Source organism: Gossypium hirsutum, chromosome D01 (genome assembly GCF_007990345.1).
Source record: "Gossypium hirsutum isolate 1008001.06 chromosome D01, Gossypium_hirsutum_v2.1, whole genome shotgun sequence".
NCBI classification, from domain to species: domain Eukaryota; kingdom Viridiplantae; phylum Streptophyta; class Magnoliopsida; order Malvales; family Malvaceae; genus Gossypium; species Gossypium hirsutum.
The window spans coordinates 62947430-62968478 of NC_053437.1; the positions used below are offsets into that span (position 1 = coordinate 62947430).

General features: G+C 30.3%; 3 protein-coding genes across 3 annotated transcripts; 1 reads left to right on the forward strand and 2 right to left on the reverse strand.

Annotated features, from left to right (window-relative positions):
- The first annotated feature begins 2486 nt into the window (after nucleotides 1-2486).
- On the forward strand, nucleotides 2487-3294 carry LOC121214030 (peroxiredoxin-2E, chloroplastic). Its single transcript, XM_041087636.1, has one exon. The coding sequence runs from the start codon at nucleotides 2487-2489 to the stop codon at nucleotides 3168-3170; it is 684 nt and encodes a 227-aa protein (XP_040943570.1). The 3' UTR covers nucleotides 3171-3294.
- A 60-nt stretch (nucleotides 3295-3354) lies between these two features.
- LOC121214029 (pentatricopeptide repeat-containing protein At5g12100, mitochondrial) lies at nucleotides 3355-5952 on the reverse strand. Its single transcript, XM_041087635.1, has one exon. It carries the CDS (start codon nucleotides 5938-5940, stop codon nucleotides 3487-3489), a length of 2454 nt encoding a protein of 817 aa, XP_040943569.1. The 5' UTR covers nucleotides 5941-5952; the 3' UTR covers nucleotides 3355-3486.
- A 2482-nt stretch (nucleotides 5953-8434) lies between these two features.
- LOC107905352 (glucomannan 4-beta-mannosyltransferase 9) lies at nucleotides 8435-13969 on the reverse strand. The gene is made up of 9 exons (XM_016831998.2): nucleotides 13254-13969; nucleotides 13051-13149; nucleotides 12348-12600; nucleotides 10043-10153; nucleotides 9829-9965; nucleotides 9634-9747; nucleotides 9353-9552; nucleotides 9077-9271; nucleotides 8435-8983 (listed from the first exon to the last, which is right to left on the reverse strand). The coding sequence occupies exons 1-9, from the start codon at nucleotides 13569-13571 to the stop codon at nucleotides 8821-8823; spliced, it is 1590 nt and encodes a 529-aa protein (XP_016687487.2). The 5' UTR covers nucleotides 13572-13969; the 3' UTR covers nucleotides 8435-8820.
- Between the last annotated feature and the right edge of the window lie 7080 nt (nucleotides 13970-21049).

A 21049-nucleotide genomic window follows, 5' to 3' on the forward strand; every position in this document is an offset into this window, starting at 1 on the left:
AATAATCTAAAAAATTACATACACATGATAAGATTTGAACCTAAAACATCGTAATATTCATTGTTTCGATTTTACCATTTCAACCAAAACTACATTTGATTTTTATGTTGATTTTTTTTATGATTATTACATAAAAGGATTTCACCCATGTTATAGGTTTATAATAATCTAGTTACATATTAAAACTCTAACTAAGATTATGTTTGACAAAATGTTGAAAAAATTCAATTAACTGAAAATTAATATGTTCAACACGTTTGATAACCTATAGCTAAATTTATTAGATAGATTATTTTTTTCAAAAAAAAAATATGGAAAATGATAATTAGATAGATACCTACTTATCACTCAATAAAGAATTTTCTTAATTATTTTTTTATTTTATTCTATTTCACTTAAGATTATATTACCTTTATCTAACAGTCTAATTGTAATTAGTATTTAATTTTAAGTAATACACTAAATAAATTTTATAACTTAAATTCAACACTTAATTTTTCAATACTTGTTTTTTCAACACTTAATTTTTTTTTAACTTATAAATCATAGCCCAAGTCTTTTTCTTATTATTTTTTATAGAAAAACCCCAACAGCTCAACTTGATTTGATGGTGGTCAGGTTAAGATGCAAACTTCAGTAGTTTGATCAAGTCAATGTATCTCTAGTTTATATCTGAATTATTTCAATGTTGTAGTTATTGTCAGTTTATTTTTCTCTTTTTTGAGATAATTCTGTAAACATGACATTTGTGTATTAGTTTGTAATTATTTATTTATCATTTGTACTACGTGCCAAGTGATTATTTTCTTTTTGTAAGAGCTAATTTTACCTTTTATTGGCTCATATATTTATAGTTTTACTAATTTGAAATTGTAGCATTTTGGGAGGCCAAACTATAATTTTGTTGTATATTAACCTAGGATTTTATAAAATTTAAGAGACTAACACAACAATTTTCCATTTTAATGGGTCATGCCTAGTGCCTGCCCCATTTATTCGCCCTAGTTTGTCTTCTTATATTTTTATATTTCAACCCAATACATTATATATAAATAAATATATAAATATTTTTAAATTCACCATTCCAAACAAAGTTTGATTTTGTTTTTTCATGAAAAAATTTATAAAATAAATATATTATTCAAAAAAATGATAGTTTGTCATAATCTAGTATTTATATCAATTAATAATTTATTGTGTTTATGTAAATATTATACAACATTTATTTTACACTAACACAATTCATCCCAAAGAAAATAATACATTAAAATATGTTATTTGTCTGTGTTAGGCGTTTATGGGTTGGACCGAGCTTAAGTATTATATTAAAACACTTTATGTTTATTCAATCTCAGTCCATCTTAAAATACAAGCTTAAATTTTCGCTCAAGCTTGCTTTTTTTAAAAAAAAAAACTAATTCAAGTTCATTTTAGGGTTGACACAGCTTAAAATACAAGCTTATATTTATATTATTTTTAATTTATATTTATTATGAATTTAGGGTTGTCCATATTTTTATATTATTTTTAATTTAATATTTTTTATTTATAAAAATTTTATATATAGCCATCTTAACATTTTTTAATGTTTATATTATAGATTTATTTTTTATGTGTTATAAATTACACAGTATATAAAAATAACATAATATAAAAGATTGCAAACTTTAAAAAAATGGGTTAAGTTGGGCTCAAGCATTGAATGTTCAAGCTTCAGCTTAACCCATAATTTAAAACATGTCTAATTTTTTCTCCCGAACTCTCCTAAATTTTTGGACAGGTAGCCCGACCCATGAACATGTGTAGTCATTATACTTTTATATAACTTGAGATTTAGTCATTTTTCTTTAGAAGCTAAAAATTCAATCATCTTACTCTTTCAATTTAAAATTCTTAATCCAATATTTATCGCCATTAGTAGTTTCTATTAAAAATTGTTAACTCAACATGTTTATTTTCCTTTTATCATACATCACATGAAGACAACTTAATCAATACGTCAAATTGAACTAAGACTTTTTTTTTTTAGTGAATTACAAGAGGAGGGTAAAGCCCTAACAACAATGCGACTCAAAACTAAGTCACACTTGGAATGACAAATACCCTGATCATCAGACCAACATACGAGATTTATTGGACTAAGATTTTTTAAGTCAAAACAATTGAAATTTTAGAATACAAGGACTAAATCTCAAATTCTATAAAAATAGAGAGAGTAGCAAACATATTTTAACCAAAAGGAAAACAAAAACATTATCATCAAACGTTTAGGGACCAAATTATATATGGTTGAATGAAAAGCAAGCCTCCCAACATATAAAAACTCCAAAAAGAGATAATCTGTTTTCACTCTCACCTGACATTGTTCTTTACGCCCTTCAAAACCATAACCTAACAAAGCTCTCTAAGGCCAAACCCCACGCCTCACTCTCTTTTATTAATCTCTGCCCTTCATTTCTTTCACCATTTCCATTGATTTTTTAACAATGGCAGCAACTTCCTTAACCCTCTCAAGATTCCTCTCACCGGCCGCTGCCATTTCATTATCCAGCACCACCAAGCTTTCCTCTAAATCCCTTCCTTTAAAGCTCTCCTCCGTTTCTCCCCTTCCCTTCAACCTCCACCGCCGCCGCGTTTCAAAACCCATTTCCTTTTCCACCAAAACAACCCAAATCTCCGCTGCTATCTCCGTCGGAGATAAGCTTCCTGACGCAACACTCTCCTACTTCGATTCCGATGGTGAACTCCAAACCACGACGATCTCTTCCCTCACCGCCGGCAAAAAAACCGTCATCTTCGCTGTCCCCGGTGCTTTTACCCCCACTTGTTCCCAAAAACACCTCCCTGGGTTCGTTGAGAAATCTGGGGAACTCAAAGCCAAAGGGGTTAACACCATCGCCTGTGTTTCGGTGAACGATGCGTTTGTGATGCGAGCTTGGAAGGAAAATCTGGGTATCAAAGATGAAGTCCTTCTGTTATCGGATGGTAATGGGGAATTCACTAAGAAAATTGGGTGTGAATTGGATTTGACCGATAAGCCTGTTGGACTTGGTGTTCGTTCTAGAAGGTATGCTCTCTTGGCTGAAGATGGTGTCGTTAAGCTTCTTAATTTAGAAGAAGGTGGTGCTTTTACTTTCAGTGGAGCTGAAGATATTCTCAAAGTGCTGTGATTTTTCGAGAGATTAATAAACATCGGCTACTTCTTTTGTTTGGCTAGTTTTTAGTTTACTTTTGTAATAAAATTGACCAAAATCTGAGAACTTTCTGATGAATGAATGATATTTTTCCTTTGAATCTGTGTCTTATTTGGGTTTTACGTGCTGCAATGATGATTCGCATATATATGAACATAGATTAGAAGAAAGTTTAACTATACATATATATATATGAAACAACTACATCTTTCTTTGAATATCAAATTGTCAGGGTTGAATAAGCTTCTGCAGTGTTCCTTCAATAGAAATGAACCTTCCTTTTCCCGGTTACTTACACGGCAAGTTCCGAGACATCCTCATCGGAGTTCCAGTTGTCCATTCCTTTAGCCTTCATCTCCAAGCAGATAATCTGCGCCTCTTGCGACTTTCCTTGCTCTTTAAGGCCAATCACGAGTTCCTTACAAGTCGTGAAACGTGGAAGGAAATGGTTTTCAAACATTTCCCGATACCAAACGTATGCACCGATGAAATCCTTGTGTTCACAATATCCCTTAATCAGAAGGGTATATGTATCAGCTTTAGGAACCAATCCCTTGGCCTTCATATCATCAACAACATCCTTTATTTCTAACAACTTTCCGTTTTTAAACTGTCCCAAAATCAAGCTATTGTAGGTCATTTTGTCAGGGCAAATTCCACGGTCTATCATCTCTCGATGCAAAGAAACTGCATTTTGAACATCTCCGTGCTCTGCATACAAGTGAATCAGCACGTTATATGTGAGTAGATCGGGAGTCAAATGCATCTCTTCCATTTCGCGAAACAGTCTCTCAGCAAGTTCAATTCCTTTCTTGCTGCAACCACTAATGAGAGGATGATAGGTATTCAAAGTCGGCTTAATGCCCAAACTCTTCATGTTTTCATACAAATCCAGACATTTCTCGGCATTTCCTTCATTAGAATACCCTGATAATAAGGTGTTGTAGGTGATGACATCGGGACTACACCCATTACTTGTGATTTTGGGAAGCAAAGCTTCGGCTTCAGTTATCCTTCCCTTCTTGCATAGTCCACTAATAAGTGTGTTGTATGTTACGATTGTCGGTCTTGTTTCACCCTTCACCATTTCATCAAAGTACTTGAAAGCATCAGTCAAGTTTCCGGCTGCACAATTTCCAGCAATAAGCGTGTTATATACCAGCACGTTAGGCAACACCCCTCTACTTATCATATCCTTGAAAGTTATCTCAGCTTCGAGAAGCATTCCATTCTTGCATAAACAATTTACAAGTGAACCATATGTTACAACATTCGGTTTAATCCCATCCCTTTCCATTTCTTCTAAAACCGCAAAACACCTATCGAGTACATTCATTTTCCCGTAACCATTAATAAAAACATTGTACGTCTCGACTTTAGGCGAAACACCCTTCTCTCTCATCTTTTTCACCCATTCTTCAGCATTCTCCACCTCTTTCATTTCAAAAAACTTGCCAATCAAAGTATTGAATGTAACATAATCCGGCCTCAACCCCAATTTCTCCATATGCTCAACCGTTGAAATAGCTCGATTCATATCCCCAATTTGACAATATCCCTTCACAATGGTATTAAACACTACCTCATTCGGCACAAACCCTTTCTCGATCTCGTTTTGTAAAACCTCTTCTGCTTTTTCGAAATCCCCTTCCTTACACAAATGATTCAACCAATTACTCAATGCATACCTATTGATCCCAACTCCTTTCCCCTTCATTTCTTCATACAAAGCCATTGCACTTTCACCATTCCCACTCTTCAAAAACCCATCAAAAAGAATACTAAAAGTATACCCATCACCAACAAATCCACGAGCTTCCATTTCCTTTAAAACCCATTTTGCCTCTTCCATTCTTTGAGCATGACAAAGACCACTAATCAATGTATTGAAAGTAACAATGTTAGGCTCCACATTCTCCTTCACCATCCTCTCTTTCAAACCAAAAGCCTTCTCTAGATCCCCAACTTTACAATACCCATCAATAAGAGTATTATAAGTAACCAAACTAGGCGCTAATTTCCTCTCAAGAATCTCACTAAACCCTTTCTCAGCTTCCCTAATTCTCCTCTCTTTACAAAGGCCACTAATCAACACATTATAAATAAACAAACTTGGATTAACCCCTTTTTGTTTCATATCATCCAAAAACTCATAAGCCCTTTTCAAGTCCCCTAATTTAACAGCAGCTTGGATAGCTTTACCATACATGAATTTATTAGGTCTAAAACCAGACCCTATAATTTCTTCAAACAAATTAAGGGTTCCATCAAACTTATTCAAAGATACCAAAGAATCAAGCAACAGGTTAAGTGAAGTTATAGAAGGCTGCATACCTTCTTTCCTTATAGCTTTATATAATTCCATGGCTTCACTATGCATTTTGGATTGAGCTAATAAAGAAAAGAGAATATTTGAGAAACTGAGTTTCAAAGAATATGAAGTGAAAGAGAAGAGATTGAAGAGATCAGATGGTGATTTCGAGGAAAGGAGTGATTTTGTGAGGGTTTGAGCAGCTTCAGTTTGGCCTTGTTGGAGTAAAGTTGTGAGCTCTTGAATATGGTGGTGGCATTCATGGTGATGAAGAACAAAGGTTTCATGTTTCTCGTTGGTGTTGGCTGCTTGGGAAGAAGACTGTGTGGACAGTGTGGAGAGAGGTTTGGGTTTCTTCTGGGAAGTGAAAGATAATTGGGAGAGGAGAGTTACACGCTTTGCTGCCATGTTAGACTTTTGGCACTGATACACCATTAAAGAAAAAAAAATCCTTTTTGTAGGGTTCAATTTCAGTGCTTTAGTTAAAGATGATGAAGCCCCAATGGTTTCACCATGAAAGGCCCATGAGAGTCCTGTAAAGGTATCCCCTTTGGTTCTTCAAAGAAAGCCCTTTATCCCCACTTTATAGTGGCTGTTATAACTTATAAGTAGTAGCCCAGGTCTCACTAAATGGTAAATAGAAGGATAACTACTTATATTTATTAGTAAATTTATATTATTAACTACTTAATTTCAAAAAGTTACGAAATGATCATAAGATTATTTGAATTTTTTTTAAGTGATTGAACTGTTCGAAAGTTTTTATTTAATTCATTGAGCTATTAAGTTCTTTTCTTTTTAAAGCTTGGCTAGCAAACTTTAAGAAACAATTCGACGATCGGTATAGTACATATCTTAGATCCAAGTCGATTTGACAATCATTGTCGAAGATCGAAGAAGAAAGTTGTTTGGATTTTGATGTGCAGATTCATGACGTTTAAAGCTATTTCATGAAAAATCTAAATTGTAAAAAAGAAGGGGAAAAAAATCTTTTGATTGGTGTAGGTGGTGTGAACAGAGAAGGCTATACAATAGTAATTTTAACAACCCATCGACTTAAATTAAAACTTTTGAATAGTTTAGTGACCATTTTGTAACCTTTTGAAATTCAATGATCAAAATATAAATTTACTAATAGTTTAGTGACCTTGGGTGTACTTTACCCTAAATCGAATCCATAGCTTTGGAAAAAAAAGTAAAACATTTAAGGTCACTGAACTATTGGTAAATTTATACTTTAATTACTTAATTTTAAAAAGTTACAAAATGACCACTGAACTATTCAAAAAATTTCATTTAAGTCACTTGAAAAACGGTTTTTTTTGTGCCTTTAATGAATTAAGTTAACCTAATACTTTGTTTTAGGTTTTTTAGGAAGTTATTGGCCAAGTAGTGATAGCCACTTTGTTTTAAACCTTAGCTTCTCCTTACTGCCACCGATTGCACTCGTATAATCTTTTTTATTCACACCACTAGCACTAATCATAGGTTCTTTCTCCTCTTTTTTCAGGGGCAAAGTTAAAAAAATATTTTAGGGGGTCAAAAATGAATTAAATAATTTTGGGAGCTCAAAGTACAATTTTACTATTATATGAACTTGTAACTTCCTAAAAATTAAAGGGACTAATAAATAATTTTTTTGTGGGGGGGGGGGGGAGAGGGGGCAAGGCCAATGCCTCCCCCTTCTCCGACCTTGTCTCTTCTCTTTTACAATTTAATTTTTTTCATGAACTAATTTTGAATGTCATGAATTTATAAATTAAATTTCGAACGGATTTCTTCTTCCTCAATCTCCAACATTGATCACCAAATCGGCTTAAATCTGAAGTATGTTGTTTTACTCGTCGGTGGGTACTATTTCACCGCACCAATAATTGAACTATCGCTTGAAACTCACCGACCAAATTAAAAAAAAAAACTTAACAACTATTGATTAAAATGAATTTTTTAATTAATTTTTTATCATTTTATAATTTTTTAAAGTTAAATAATTAAAATGTAAACTTACTAATGCCACCGGTATACCTCTTAGTTGCTGTTTCTTTAAAGTTTAAGGACCCTAATTTCCTTAATTTGCAGGGCATCCATGAAAAGAAAAAAAAATGAAGGTTTGTGATTAGTTTCATGATGTAGAACACCAAAGAAAAAGCTGGGATTGTACCAACCCAGAGATTGATTACTAGATTTTATTGTTGAGATTATAAATTCATTTGTCACTTCACTTTATTTCTAACACTCATCAAATCATTAATGATACCCTTATAAATGTGAGTGGTTGCCAACTTTCATATAAACACCCATTTAATTACACCAAGATTTTTATCCATATTCATCCTATATTCTTACTCGACATTTATTAGATTTCCATTTTAAGTAGTTGATTGAGTCTTAACTTGTTTGGCATGCGTATTGTTGCCAATACAAGAGAATATGGGTTCGAGTGCATTAAAGCACATTATTCTCCCATTTATGAGTAGAATAGGGGCTAGATATTGTATCAAAAAAACAGATATGACCAGAACCTATACATGTTATAGAACTAAACTTGATCTTAATTCCACCTCGAAATTTTTTATTGAAAATCTTCTTAACTTAATCCCCAAACTTGTAAATTATTCAACTTTGATATGAAGAAAACTCAAATTCAATTTAGTCACTATTGAGCTAAACTCGAACTATAAAACAAACCAAATTTGAATATCTTGATATTTGATTTAAGCAACTTGCAAGCCTAAGCCAATCTCAAATCAAAGATTGATAGGTAAAACAAACAGACAAAGAGATCAACAGAGAATCAAATATGAAAATGAAAGCTTTTCTCATTATTTTTATTTCATTTCTCAAACAAATTCCCAACCACAACATAAATGGGAAAATTACAAAAAAAAAAGAAGAAAAAAAGCTACAAATAGAAAAAAAATGCAAACAATTCACTCCAAAATCTTCTCTATATTGTCTATTTTGGGGGTCAAAACCCAGAAACAACCTTCCATTAGCTCCTTATAATTCTCTGTATGATGCATATGCATTACCATTACAACATATGTTTCTGTATTTCCCTTAATTTTCTTGGATATTCACAAAGATAACTAACTTTTTTTTTTCGAGTTATCGAACTCGAAAAAAAAAATCTTATGCTCAACCTTAAAAGAATAACCCTTTTTAGATTTTTGTTTTTTTTTTACATAAAGCTAAAAATTGCAAGGAAATGTTGTTATAATCACCACATAATCACCTGTTGATGGCATTAGTAGCCAAAAGAATTACACCGGCGATGATGATAATGGCCACTATGGACTAATTTAAGGAGTTGCATTACGAGTTGGGGACGATGGTGCCAACATATCCGAATCCCATGATGAAGAAGGCGATTGCTTGTGCAAAAAGGTATATGAAGTAATGGTTTTTACCGAACACGACGTCGTAGCAGCCGCAGAAGAATAGATAAGCTCCGACGCTTAGCTCTAACACATGGAGTCTGCCAACATTCGATTGTTAGATGAGAAGGCATTGAATAACAAGTTAAGGTTGCAAACTTGTAATAGCAGATTCAATTTGATAGACTTTATACCTTTCTCCGAACCGGAAACGGGGTTTTCGGGGTGCTTTTGCAGCTGCTTTAGACTTGTGAGCATCCCCGAGTTTCTCAGTGACGATCCATTCGTTTACTCTACCAGCCTCTAATAAGCCGATGAAGGTAGCCTTAGTTCGATGCAACGACATGACGTTTTCAAAAAGGATCCAAAAAACCAGTAAGTGAAATGACCTGCAAGTTTAACAAGAACCCTTTTATAAAATGAGCTCGAAATTCGATTTTGAGTTCCCGTAGACTGATAAAAACCCGTACCTCGGAGTTCCTACAGCATTGAGAATGGTAATGATAGAAGGAATATAAACAGCTCCCCACTTTGGAACCTCAACTTCAGGCACAAGTACAGTTGCAGGTAAAATAACACAGTAAAAAATGAATGTAACAATGTGGGCAACAAGCTTTCTGACCACAAAGAAGCTGTAAATTACATGTACTTTCTTCCATGTCGAAACTTTCTGCAACGATATTACGAAACAATCAATGACCGATTCAACAAATTCCTAGCGCTTATAACTTGTTTCACGAATCAATTTTACCTTGTTTTTAATGATCTCCATGACCATTTTCCTGAAAAGGTTAGCCGGACCACAAGACCATCGATGCTGTTGGTACCGATACGCTTTCAATGTACTCGGCAATTCATTTTTCACCTATTGGAAAAAAGAAAAAACGATTAACATACTACACAAATACACGAACATGGTATGAATTGTCGGGTGACAATACAATACCTTTAGGCTACCAAGGTAAAGGAATTTCCATCCTTTGAGACTAGCTCGAACAGCTAAATCCATGTCCTCGACCGTGGTTCGATCTTTCCATCCACCGGCTTCGTTCAAAGCACTAATCCTCCATACACCAGCAGTTCCTACACAAGTAAAATTCAACCATTTTAACCCCATTTTTAACCACATTCAAAGGTTTTTTCTTTTTTGTCTTCATTACCATTGAAGCCAAAGAACGAATAGGTGGAAGACCCCACTTCTTGTTCAACAGTAAAATGGTAATCTAATGACATTTCTTGCATCCTTGTCATCAAACATTCATCTGCATTCACTGTAAATAAAGAAAAACATTACCCTTGTTAGCTGTCATTAATAAAAAGGCAAAATGTCGGTTAGTCCACCATGGATAATGACTAGGTGAAGGTCCACCACTTTACAAAAAAAAGCTTTGCACATGCAAATGCTGGGTATATATATATATATGAGAGAGAAGACAAAAATAACAAACATATAATATAAAGTGTAAACATGCCCTTCAAAGGGGCATTTTATCAAACATTTAATGGGTGTTAAGGGTACTGGGGTAGATCATCATCAACCATCCAAAATCTACAAGTGACCCTTTTCCAACTAAAAAGGAAACCCAGATCTTAATTAGGAAACAAATTTTGGGTCCATTTTTTATTGAATTTTAGGACTCTTTTTGTAGAGATAAAACTTGTCAGATTAACCCACTAGAGTGTCCCCATTGTTGGTATGTATACAACAATCCTTAGCACCAAACATACATACATATATATAAATATATATATATAAAAAGGAGAAAAACACTAATTATCCCATGAAATTATTTACCTAACAAATAGATCAATTTGGTAATAACTAGAAAAATCACCCAAAAAAAATAATTTCTAGGTGCTTTTTCCTTGCTTCCAAACAGGGTATTGTTTATCAATTTTTTTAAAGGTTAAAATGTGCCTATAGTCCCTGTAATTGTATTTCTAGGAATTTAGTTCCTCTATTTTTTAGGTTTTAAAATTCAGGTACAATCATTAACATTATAATTTTTAAAAAACTACTCACTTGATAGCCATGTAATTAAATTTTTTTTGTAATTAACTTGAATTTAACAAAAAAAATTGAATAGTATTAACAGTTAGACCTGAATTTTAAAATCTGAAAAGCAAAGAGATTAAATTCCTAAAAATAAAAATAGAAAGACTAAATTTCTAATTTTTGAAAATTACAAAACTTTTTTAAAATATTTACCCTTTTTTATATGGGATGGGGGGATTTTACATATAATTATAGTTTAATATTAATTTAATAATGCAAATAGATTTTAATTAGATATATTCTAATATATTTATAGAAAAAAATTAAAAATTAGTTTAAAATATCAAAATATTTTATCAACTAAGACAGGTCAAAATGCACTAAAACAATCGAAGCACGGTAAAATTTTAATCAAGACAAAATTTAAACAAAAAATAAAAAATACGATCAAAATTAACAAAATTGTTAATTTCAATCGTACTTTTTGTCTTTAAATAAATATCAAGCGATAATGACAAAAAGTATGTATCAAGCGACTTAACGGATATGATATTGATAATCATAATATAAAATAGATTTAATCACTTTTTAATTCAACTCGATTTTAAATATATGATTTTAATGTAACTATCGAATATTAAATTAATAACATGGAAGAAAGGCCGACATTTAACCTACTTTTTCAGCTTTTTTTAAATATAAATTCATTTTCTGGCCGATATAAACAACGCACGTGTCCAAAACTTTGCTCCGCCAGCAAAGGCAGGACTGTTGATGGATCCACGTGCTTAGGGACCAACCTTCTTCCCTCATATACTCTAATAGACCCACCGACAATGCTTCGAAATATAATAATATTTTGGTTAAAATATGTCATTCGTATATGTAATCTTCCTAAATTTAAAATTTAATCCTTCTACTTTTTAAATTTTAAAAATCAAGTATATTTGTTAACACCGTTAAATTTTTTCATAAAATTTATTAGTGTGACATTTTGGAATAATAATAATTACTCACAAAAATAGGAAAGAGACTGAATTCCTATAAATAAAACTAAAGGGATTAAAATTCAAAATTTGGGAAGACTACAGGGACTTCTGGCATATATTAACCTAATGGCTTTTTCATTTTTTAGTTAGGTATAGTCACTCAAACTATGATTTTTTTTTCCTTTTTGGCCACCTAGCTATGAAAAACTATAAAATGATCACTAAACTATTCAATTTCATCTTTTTTTTGTCACCTAATTATTTTGAATTTTTTGGCATTTCTATTTTTATGTTAACAATTGGTGACCAAAAAAATAAAATTGAATAATTAAAAGACCATTTTGTAACTTTTTATAGTTGAATAACAAAAAAAAACATCATAATTGAGTGACATCTACCATAGTTTACCCCTTTTTTATTTTTAAAAAGGAGTAAACTACAAAAGATTAAAATGTTAAGACACTTGTGAAAGAAATTTACCGAATTTCCAACGAGCTTGAACCAAAGCTAATTCAGGGTTGTGAACGAGGAAAGGAATGGTTCGCCAAAGGAAATCAGGTTCGGGCTGGAAATCAGCATCGAAAATGACAACATAGTCACAGTGTTTCACATAACTGTGTTTCATGCCTTCTTTTAAAGCCCCTGCTTTGTATCCATTCCTATTGTCCCTTATTTCATACTTGATGTTGATCCCTTTGCTTGCCCATCTTTGACACTCTAATTCCACCATATCCTTCAAGTTTTCATACCAATTAACATAAATCAATGCACCAATACAACAAAATTTTGTGTTTTCAAGGTCTAATTGTAGTTCTAATCCCTCTATTATGTTCAAATTTGAGATTTACAGACACCAACGGTAAAAGTACCATGAAAGCCCTTGTAATTGAACTCATATTGCATTTTGCACTCTTTACTAAAAAAAATTAGGTAAATTAGTCATCCAATGTTGGATAAAAAAGCTTCATCCATTTCTACTATTAAAAACTGACCTAATTTACATATAATGACCAGCTTTTAATAGTGAAAATGAATCAAATTTTAAACAAAAATGACAAGTTTGATCTTTGATCTAAAAGGAGTCAAAAACCAAACTATACCTTAAAATAGATGGATTAAATTACAAATTTCAAGCATAATAGAGGGACTAAAACCGTAATTAAACCCGTTTTTATATCTTTACCTTAATTGTTGGGTCAGTTGAGTCATCAAGGACTTGAATAACGATCCGATCAGAAGGCCATGAGAGGCCACATGCAGCTCCAATGGACAGTTGATAAACCTAAATTATTACCGAATTTCAATATATATATATACACACATAGATACACATATATGTAAATCACTAAATTGAGCGTTGTAATGAAAAAAAGGAAAGAAAAGGACCTCTCTTTCATTATACATTGGGATTTGAACCAGAACCATAGGATAAGCTGAGTTCCCCAACTCGACATCATCTTTAATGGCTTCCCATTTAAACCTTTTGTCTGGTTTCCGACCAAACAGTTTGACCAAAGCAATGACTATCCCCATATAAACTCTTTCAATAAAAAGTATTACAGACATTATCAAACAAACCACGACGGCGAGTTTCAACAATGGCACGATCAATGGTGCTTTGATTTGGCCCCAAATCACTGCCATTTGCATCGACAAATCATCGGTTGTGTCGGGGAAGATAGTTGTTGAAGGAAACTGATCCATTTTGGGAAAAAAAAAACAGGGGAGGACTAAATTGTAAAAGAAACAAAAACAGGAAAAAGAAGGAAAGAACAAAGAACAACTAACAAAAACAGATTTTGAAAACAACCCACTAGATCTGTTTAGATTTAAAGTACATCCATTGGAAAAAGAGATGGAATCTTTGTTGGTTTTTTGCTTGAACCAGAAGCAATGAAAGCAGAGCTTAAGTGGTTCAAAAACCCACACTAATTTGCAGAAATGTACATAGCATATAATTTTCTTATTCCAACTAGACCCTCTGTTATTTGGAAGAAAAACAGAGGCAGAGTGGGAGGACAATGAACAAGTTGAAAAATGAGTGCTCAAAAAAAAAAACTATTAAAAAGCTTTTGAGAAAATGAGAGAGAGAACAATGGCTTATATAAGCTCTGTCTTCTCTGGTTGTTGATTTTTATTTCCTTTTTCTTTTTATTATAATTTATTTTGTTTTGTTTTTATTTTATTGTGAATTTACAACTATGGTTTACTTTTTCCAACTACAAATGTGGGGGCTGGTATAATTGAGTAAAAGAGGTCTCAATCTTATAATGCATTATATTTTAAATTCGGGTTTGGTTTCGGGTAATCACGATTTTCGAATTTATATTCCAGAAACCATTTAAATACTTGGGTTCGAATCTATTTTTAGTTTTTGGAATTTTCTTCCTCAACTAAATCTAACATTGTTAAAAGAAAAATACTCGTTTGATCAACATAATTAAAATCTCGTATTTAGAATTAGAAACTTTACAACTCTAAATTCAATATTTTTATTTGCTTGTTTGACTTTTCAGGCGTATCATATTAACCACGTGACTAAATTATTTTCATTTTACAGAAGTTTTTTTTATAGTTTTACTAATTGGATTTAAATTATTAAACTACAAAAGAGTAAAGAGATTAAATTTCGAGGATTAAAAGTTGACGGATTGAATTTTAAATGTGAAAATAATACAAGGACTAAGAGCGGCATTAGACCTAAAAGAAACGGTAGACTTTTTAATCCGCCGACTACAAAATTTCCGTCAGTGATTTATGATGTCATTTCCCGACGATACCATTCACCGACGAATTTGAGTTATATACTTCATGATTCATTATCTATTTTTGTCACCTAATGAGTTGTAATTATGAGCTTGAAAAAGCCATATCTACTATCAAGTACTGTTTTCTAATTTCAACATTTGAATTTTTTTTAATAATTTTATTATAAGTTCTGATAATATCTGTTTTTTATATAATATTTAAAATTATTCGTAACTCTTTTTTAACTTTTAAATAGTAGGATAATACGTTTCAGCACACTTAAATTCACGTTTTCCTATACTGACAATAATTTTTATATTAATTGAGTTAAAACTTAAAAAATAATATTGTAATAGACACTTTTATTAAAGAAAAATAATTTAACTCTTTTTTGAGAATTTAATAATAAAATTGAACTTTAAAAAAATGACTAAATTGACAATATTTTCATTAGAGAGAAAATATTACAAATATTATTTAAAAAACTTCTTTTAAAGTAAGAGATAGGGGAGTACTTGAGTGGGTTTGGTCCAAACTTTTCAATATTGATGGGAATGCCCCTTTGATTTGTCTTAATCAAACATGACAGACAGACAAGTTAGATGCTTCTCGTTTGCAATGCCTCTATAATTTTTATTTTTATTTTTATTTTTGGTAGGTAAATTATTTTTTATTTTTATTAATGACTTCACATTATAAATATAAAATTTTTGCTTATTTTTTTAATAAAATCAGAAGGTATGTGTCATGCTTGTGTACAAGGGAAGGTACAATTGTTGGAACTTGGAAGCTTAACTAGTGGAGGAGAAAAACTTAATTAATTAATTATTTATTTATTTATTTATTTATTGGGTGGAATTAATTAATAAATAGATTCTAATTATTATATGCTTTTATACTTTTTGCTTGAGGTAATGTCTATATTTAAGGTGGGTTTTGATGGGCGATTTGGTGCGGTGCGTTTAGTTTACTTTTTGTCTCACGTTACAATATCGCTACAGTATCTAATCTCACCGCCACCCCTGTTTTTACACTAATCGCGGGTAAACGCACCGCCCATCCAGACTCACCCTTAGTGTTTTGCAGTGTTTGGTTGTCTCTTTTCAGTGTTCTTTTATTATTATTATATTATTATTATTTTATGGCATATGCCTAGGTTCAATCAAGGGTTTGATTTGAGAGTTTTGACTCAATTGTAATTTATAATTATTAATCAAAATATAGGGATGAAGCGACGTTTAGTCCCTAAACTTTATAATTCTTTTAGTTTAGTCTCTACTCTTGGAACTTTTCCTAGTTTTGATTATTGTGATGGCATGGCACTTTGATATTCTGTCACTTCATCGCTTAAAAATTATGTTTTTTTTAGGACTTATGTGAACAAAAAAAAATTAAAGATCAAGATGGAAAATTTTATCAAGCTTAGAGACTGAACATTATCTTATCCCTTTTACGAATATAAAGGTTATGGGTGTAAGGATGGTACCACTTGAATTAACTTTGAAGATGTGTTGATTTTTCAACAACATCCTAAAATGATAATACATTCGTAATACCAGCACGATATTCTCTAACAGTATAAAATTCGATTTATTTTACGAAAATACTTTTTCTAAAAATTTAGATTAGGATATGTTTAATCCTAGTAATGAGTTGATGATTGAGAGCATGAATACTTCTTATAGAAAAAATTATTCACTTAAAAACATGAAAGAAGTTTGAAATAATTATACAAAACAATTAGTGAGAGGAATGAGTTTCAATTCAATCACAAAATAAGTGTGTCATAGACAAACTATTTTGGGAGGTACAATTATGTCTTAAGACAATGTTGTAACACTAACCTTATTAGAAGGAAGATGTTTTAAATGCAAAACAAGCTTTACTTGAATTAAAGGTTTTGTTTAGCTGATTGAGTCTGAATTTGATTGATATGAGCATTGTTGTCAATATATGAAGATGTGAGTTCGAGTGTGCTGAAAGGCATTATTGAGGGGCTATAGGTAGTTTTAGGCATTATATCAAAAAGAGCATATATGACAATAACCTATAATAAGATTAATGTTCAAAAAAAAGGTGATAATAAAGATGTTCATGAGTTGAACCGATTTTTTCTATATTGATTAACAGTGTTCGAATAAGATTGGCCCATGATCTTGTTTCGCTACAAAAAAAAAATTAATTATAATATTTTATTTTAATAAATAATATTTAATGCATGATTGGTGTATAAGCCTCATACGCTATTAATAAATAATAACATGACACGTCATCATTAAATTAAATAAAAAATATTTCGAGTTTTAGCATTTATTTATAATTAATTGTTATTTAATAAAGTTATCAATATTTATTCATAAGTCCTTGATTAATTTTTTTTTGTTTTATTTAATGATAAGATGTCATATTATTATTCACCGATTATGTATGAGATTTATACACTGACGGTGCATCGAATATTCTCTCTTATTTTAATATTTATGCATATTTTTATAATTAAAATTTAATAATAAGAGTGAAGGTCACTAGCATGAGTTTTGGTAAACATCCCTTGATCAACAATAATTGAAAATGACTTATATATAATAAAGTTGAAAATCATATATATATATATATATCAATTCATATATGCTTTATTTGAATGTCTATAACTAATCAAGTATGAACCCAACACTTAATGGCTAATTTGTAACATATACTCATTCATGAATTTGTTCCCAACATGTAATATTTTAAGGTTCCATGACATGAACTAGCAACTACTTATAGTTGAGTCAAGTCAAAAGTAAGAATTAATTAAGGGGTGGGAAGTCATTCTTTATAAAAAAAATATAAAAAAAATAACATCAAAACTTGAATTTGTTAATTTAAAAGAATATTCTACATTCAGTCAACAAAAGAGAAAAAAGAATGATGGGTTTTTAATATGTATTTAGAATATGACATGGGAACTAATCAAATAAGTGATTTTGAGTTTGTGTATAATTTTTTAGTAAGTTGGGTCGATTCAGTTTTAGCTTAATTGATATGAGTATTGTTGTTAATGTAGATGGACACGGGTTTGAGTGCACTGAAGCGCATTATCCTCCTATTTAAGGGTTGAGGAGGGACTATGGGCAGTTTTAAATATTTTGTTAAAAATAACTAGATATGATCAGAAGTTATAATAAGATTATTAAAAAAAATTCTAGCAAACTCGCTTAAATATTAGATTTGGTTTTAAATTTTATTATTGTCATTATTTTTCACCATTTTTTTTCAGCAAAATAATTTAAGAAAACTTTTTTTTAATGTACTAAAAGAGAATAGGAAGTGATTTATTAATAAGAATTTCATTATATGTTATTGGTTTATTGAAAGACTAGTTAAGGGAGTTTTGGCATTGGGTGCTTAAGATAAAATTAAAATTTGAAGGGGTAAAGCTAAAAATTTGATGTTAAAATGGTTAAATTTGTATTATTAATTTTTAAAAGGAACCATTTTTTTTATTTTAATTAAGTGGTTAAAACAGAAAAAAATTAAAATTTATATTTTAAAAGGGACTGTAAATGTAATTAGACCATTTAATTAAGCCAAGTCAAACCTTGCCTTTTAATCTAGCCTCAATTTAGATAAAATATTCGAATAAATAGTATTTATTAGTAGCATCAGTATCTCAAAAAGAAATATTTGAATGATAGGAACTGGAGAGCATCGGATAGATATGTAAAATCATTTTAATTAATTTTTTATAAGTTGTTTATTCTGTGCGAAGCAAGTACTTTTTTATTAATATTTTTTACCTTACTACTATTAAGGGGTCTAGCTAAATGGTACCATGTCTTCTTGAAAGGTTAGTTATGCTTTGGTTGGTGGTTCGATCCACGTAACGTGTGACTTCATCAATTAATTATCTACCATACATGTTGTAAACGAATGTGAGAGATTTAAAAAAAAAGGTTTATTGATTTTCAATAATTATTTTTAATCACTATTATTAAATGTGTTTATTAATTCAATGAAAGTATTTTTCGTTATTATAATTAACGTATGTTGTTTTGCCTTTTTTATTTTAATTTACTTTTCAATAACGAAAATTACAATAACGAAAAAATTGAACATGTAAAATTACATGCAATGCATGTGTCATTAGAAATTAGTATATATAACAGCACGAGTTTGAAAAAACTTTTAAACTAATGATAATATCATTTATTTTCTATCATATTACTAAATTAACTTTTAAAATAATTATAATTTAATTTAAAATTATTAGTTAAAAATTGTGTTAATTATAATTTAATTTACAATTATTAGTTAATTTTATTAATATAAAATAGAGATATCATTTTAATAGATTCTAATCATCTTAGTTTATAAATAACATTTAATTGTTAGACCTGTATCGATAAAAAGAAGAAGAATATTTTTATCATTAATAAGTTAGAATTATATAAAAAAATGGAGAATTAAAGTAATAGTTCTTCGAAAAGCAATGTTGAATCATATTCAAACAACAATGACACCGAAGAGTGATCGAAGATTATTTTTAATAGATAATAAAATAATATATATTATGATATTATTTTTTAAATTTTTTCTATAAGTTCATATTGCGTGGAGCAAATTTTATTATCTATTTGTTATTTATTTGGTGCATGTGAAAAATGTTTTGCAGGTTTGTTTCGGAAAAGAAAGTCCAATTTCAACAATTATTTTTTAATCACTATTATTAATTGTATTTATTAATTTAATTTAAATGTCTTTCATATTTATCATGAACTATTATTATAATTGTTTAAATTTTAATTAAAATTTATATGTGTAAAATTATGCGCAACGAATATAATATTAGAAACTAGTATATTAAAACATGGAAACATTTTATTGACGAAATAAGTTAGGCTGAATTAACAAGTGATTTTTTTGTAAAAGTATCAAAGAGGTCTTTATACTAGGGAGTTGGATTGCAGTTTGTCCTGTCTACTAAAAAAAAGCAGATTAGTCCCTATATGTTAGATCAAAGAGTAAATTGATCCTTTTGTTAAAAATTTCATCCATTTCAACTATTAAAAATTGGTACCTTACTCCATGTATGTCAGTATTAGGTACATGTGGCACGTCACATGTAACTATAGGGTTATTCCATTAGCCAAGCCAGTTTTTAACGGTAGAAATGGATAATTTTTTAGTAGAAAGGACTAGCTTGTTCTTTGATCTAACATATATGGGACTAATTTGCTCATTTTTTGAGTAAATGGGGCAAAATGCAATCTAACTCTTTACACAAGGGCTTCTATGGTACTTTTACCTTTTTTATTTCTAAGTTTCACACTAGTGAATTTAATAAAAGAAATTAATAGCAACCCTAAAGTTTGAAATTTAAAAAATAGAAAACTAAATTTCAAATGTATGAAGAGCACAAGGACTAAAAACAAATTTGAACCAAAAGTATAACCTTTAAATAAAGGAATGCACTCTAAGAGAGTGAGACACAAATAATACAGCTGGATAATTTATGGACTGCCCAACGACTACCATAATTACTGTATGGTGGTTCATTATTAATTATAACAACATTAAAAGTTTAACATTATAATCTGACTGCATGTATTATGAAATCATAAACTTTAATGTAAAAATAAATCAGTCTTACACATCTATATATTCATATTTTTAATTTTTAATTTTAAGTAAATTAAAATTTTGAATTTTTTTATGTAAATTTGTAAAACTAAAATTAATATTAATAGTTTATATATGTACACGAATGAGTCAGCGGTCAGTTATTACAACAATAGCGTCATCAACTGAGTTAATGCTTAATCGGTAATAATATATCTTCTAAACTATATAATGACACACTCTTAGTGTGGATGAAAAACAAAATTATATAAAAAATATATATTTACAATAGAAAATTGATATAAGGGTAATCTACCAAAATAGTCACTTTTGTTTGCCTTAGGTTATATTTTAGTCACTTATGTTTGAAATGTTACGTTTTAGTCACTTACGTTATCGTTTTATTACGAAATGTTAACTTTTTCGTTAAGATATGTTACCTCCCAAATGACAGTCCGATGTGGTAGTGAAAAGTTAATTTTTTTTTTTTACGAAAAATAGAATACAAAATTTTGGGATGTCCAACATAATTGGGTTTTAAGGCAAATTTTGTATTCTATTTCCATTAAAAAAAAAACTTTTCTCATCCTAACTGGACATCCACATTGGCATTTTAAACCTATTTTAACTGCCATGTCAGACTGTCGTTTGGGATGTAACAAATCTTAAACGCATAGTGACTATTTCGTAACAAAACGATAACGTACGTGACTAAAATGTAATCAGAGGCAAACAAAAGTGACTATTCTGATAGTTTATCCTTGATATAAATAACAAACTAGGCTCTAATTGAATGGTAAATTATTATATATATATATTTCTATATAAAA

What these genes read in the sequence shown, in the direction of transcription:
- LOC121214030 (XM_041087636.1), top strand. Translation starts at nt 2,487, where the DNA reads ATGGCAGCAACTTCCTTAACCCTCTCAAGATTCCTCTCACCGGCCGCT.
- LOC107905352 (XM_016831998.2), bottom strand. Translation starts at nt 13,571, where the DNA reads ATGGATCAGTTTCCTTCAACAACTATCTTCCCCGACACAACCGATGAT. An exon ending in CAATGTATAATGAAAGAGAG is followed by an intron (nt 13,150 to 13,253) that starts GTCCTTTTCTTT and finishes GTAATAATTTAG; the next exon opens with GTTTATCAACTGTCCATTGG. An exon ending in TCAAGCTCGTTGGAAATTCG is followed by an intron (nt 10,154 to 12,347) that starts GTAAATTTCTTT and finishes CTTTATTTACAG; the next exon opens with TGAATGCAGATGAATGTTTG.
- LOC121214029 (XM_041087635.1), bottom strand. Translation starts at nt 5,940, where the DNA reads ATGGTGTATCAGTGCCAAAAGTCTAACATGGCAGCAAAGCGTGTAACT.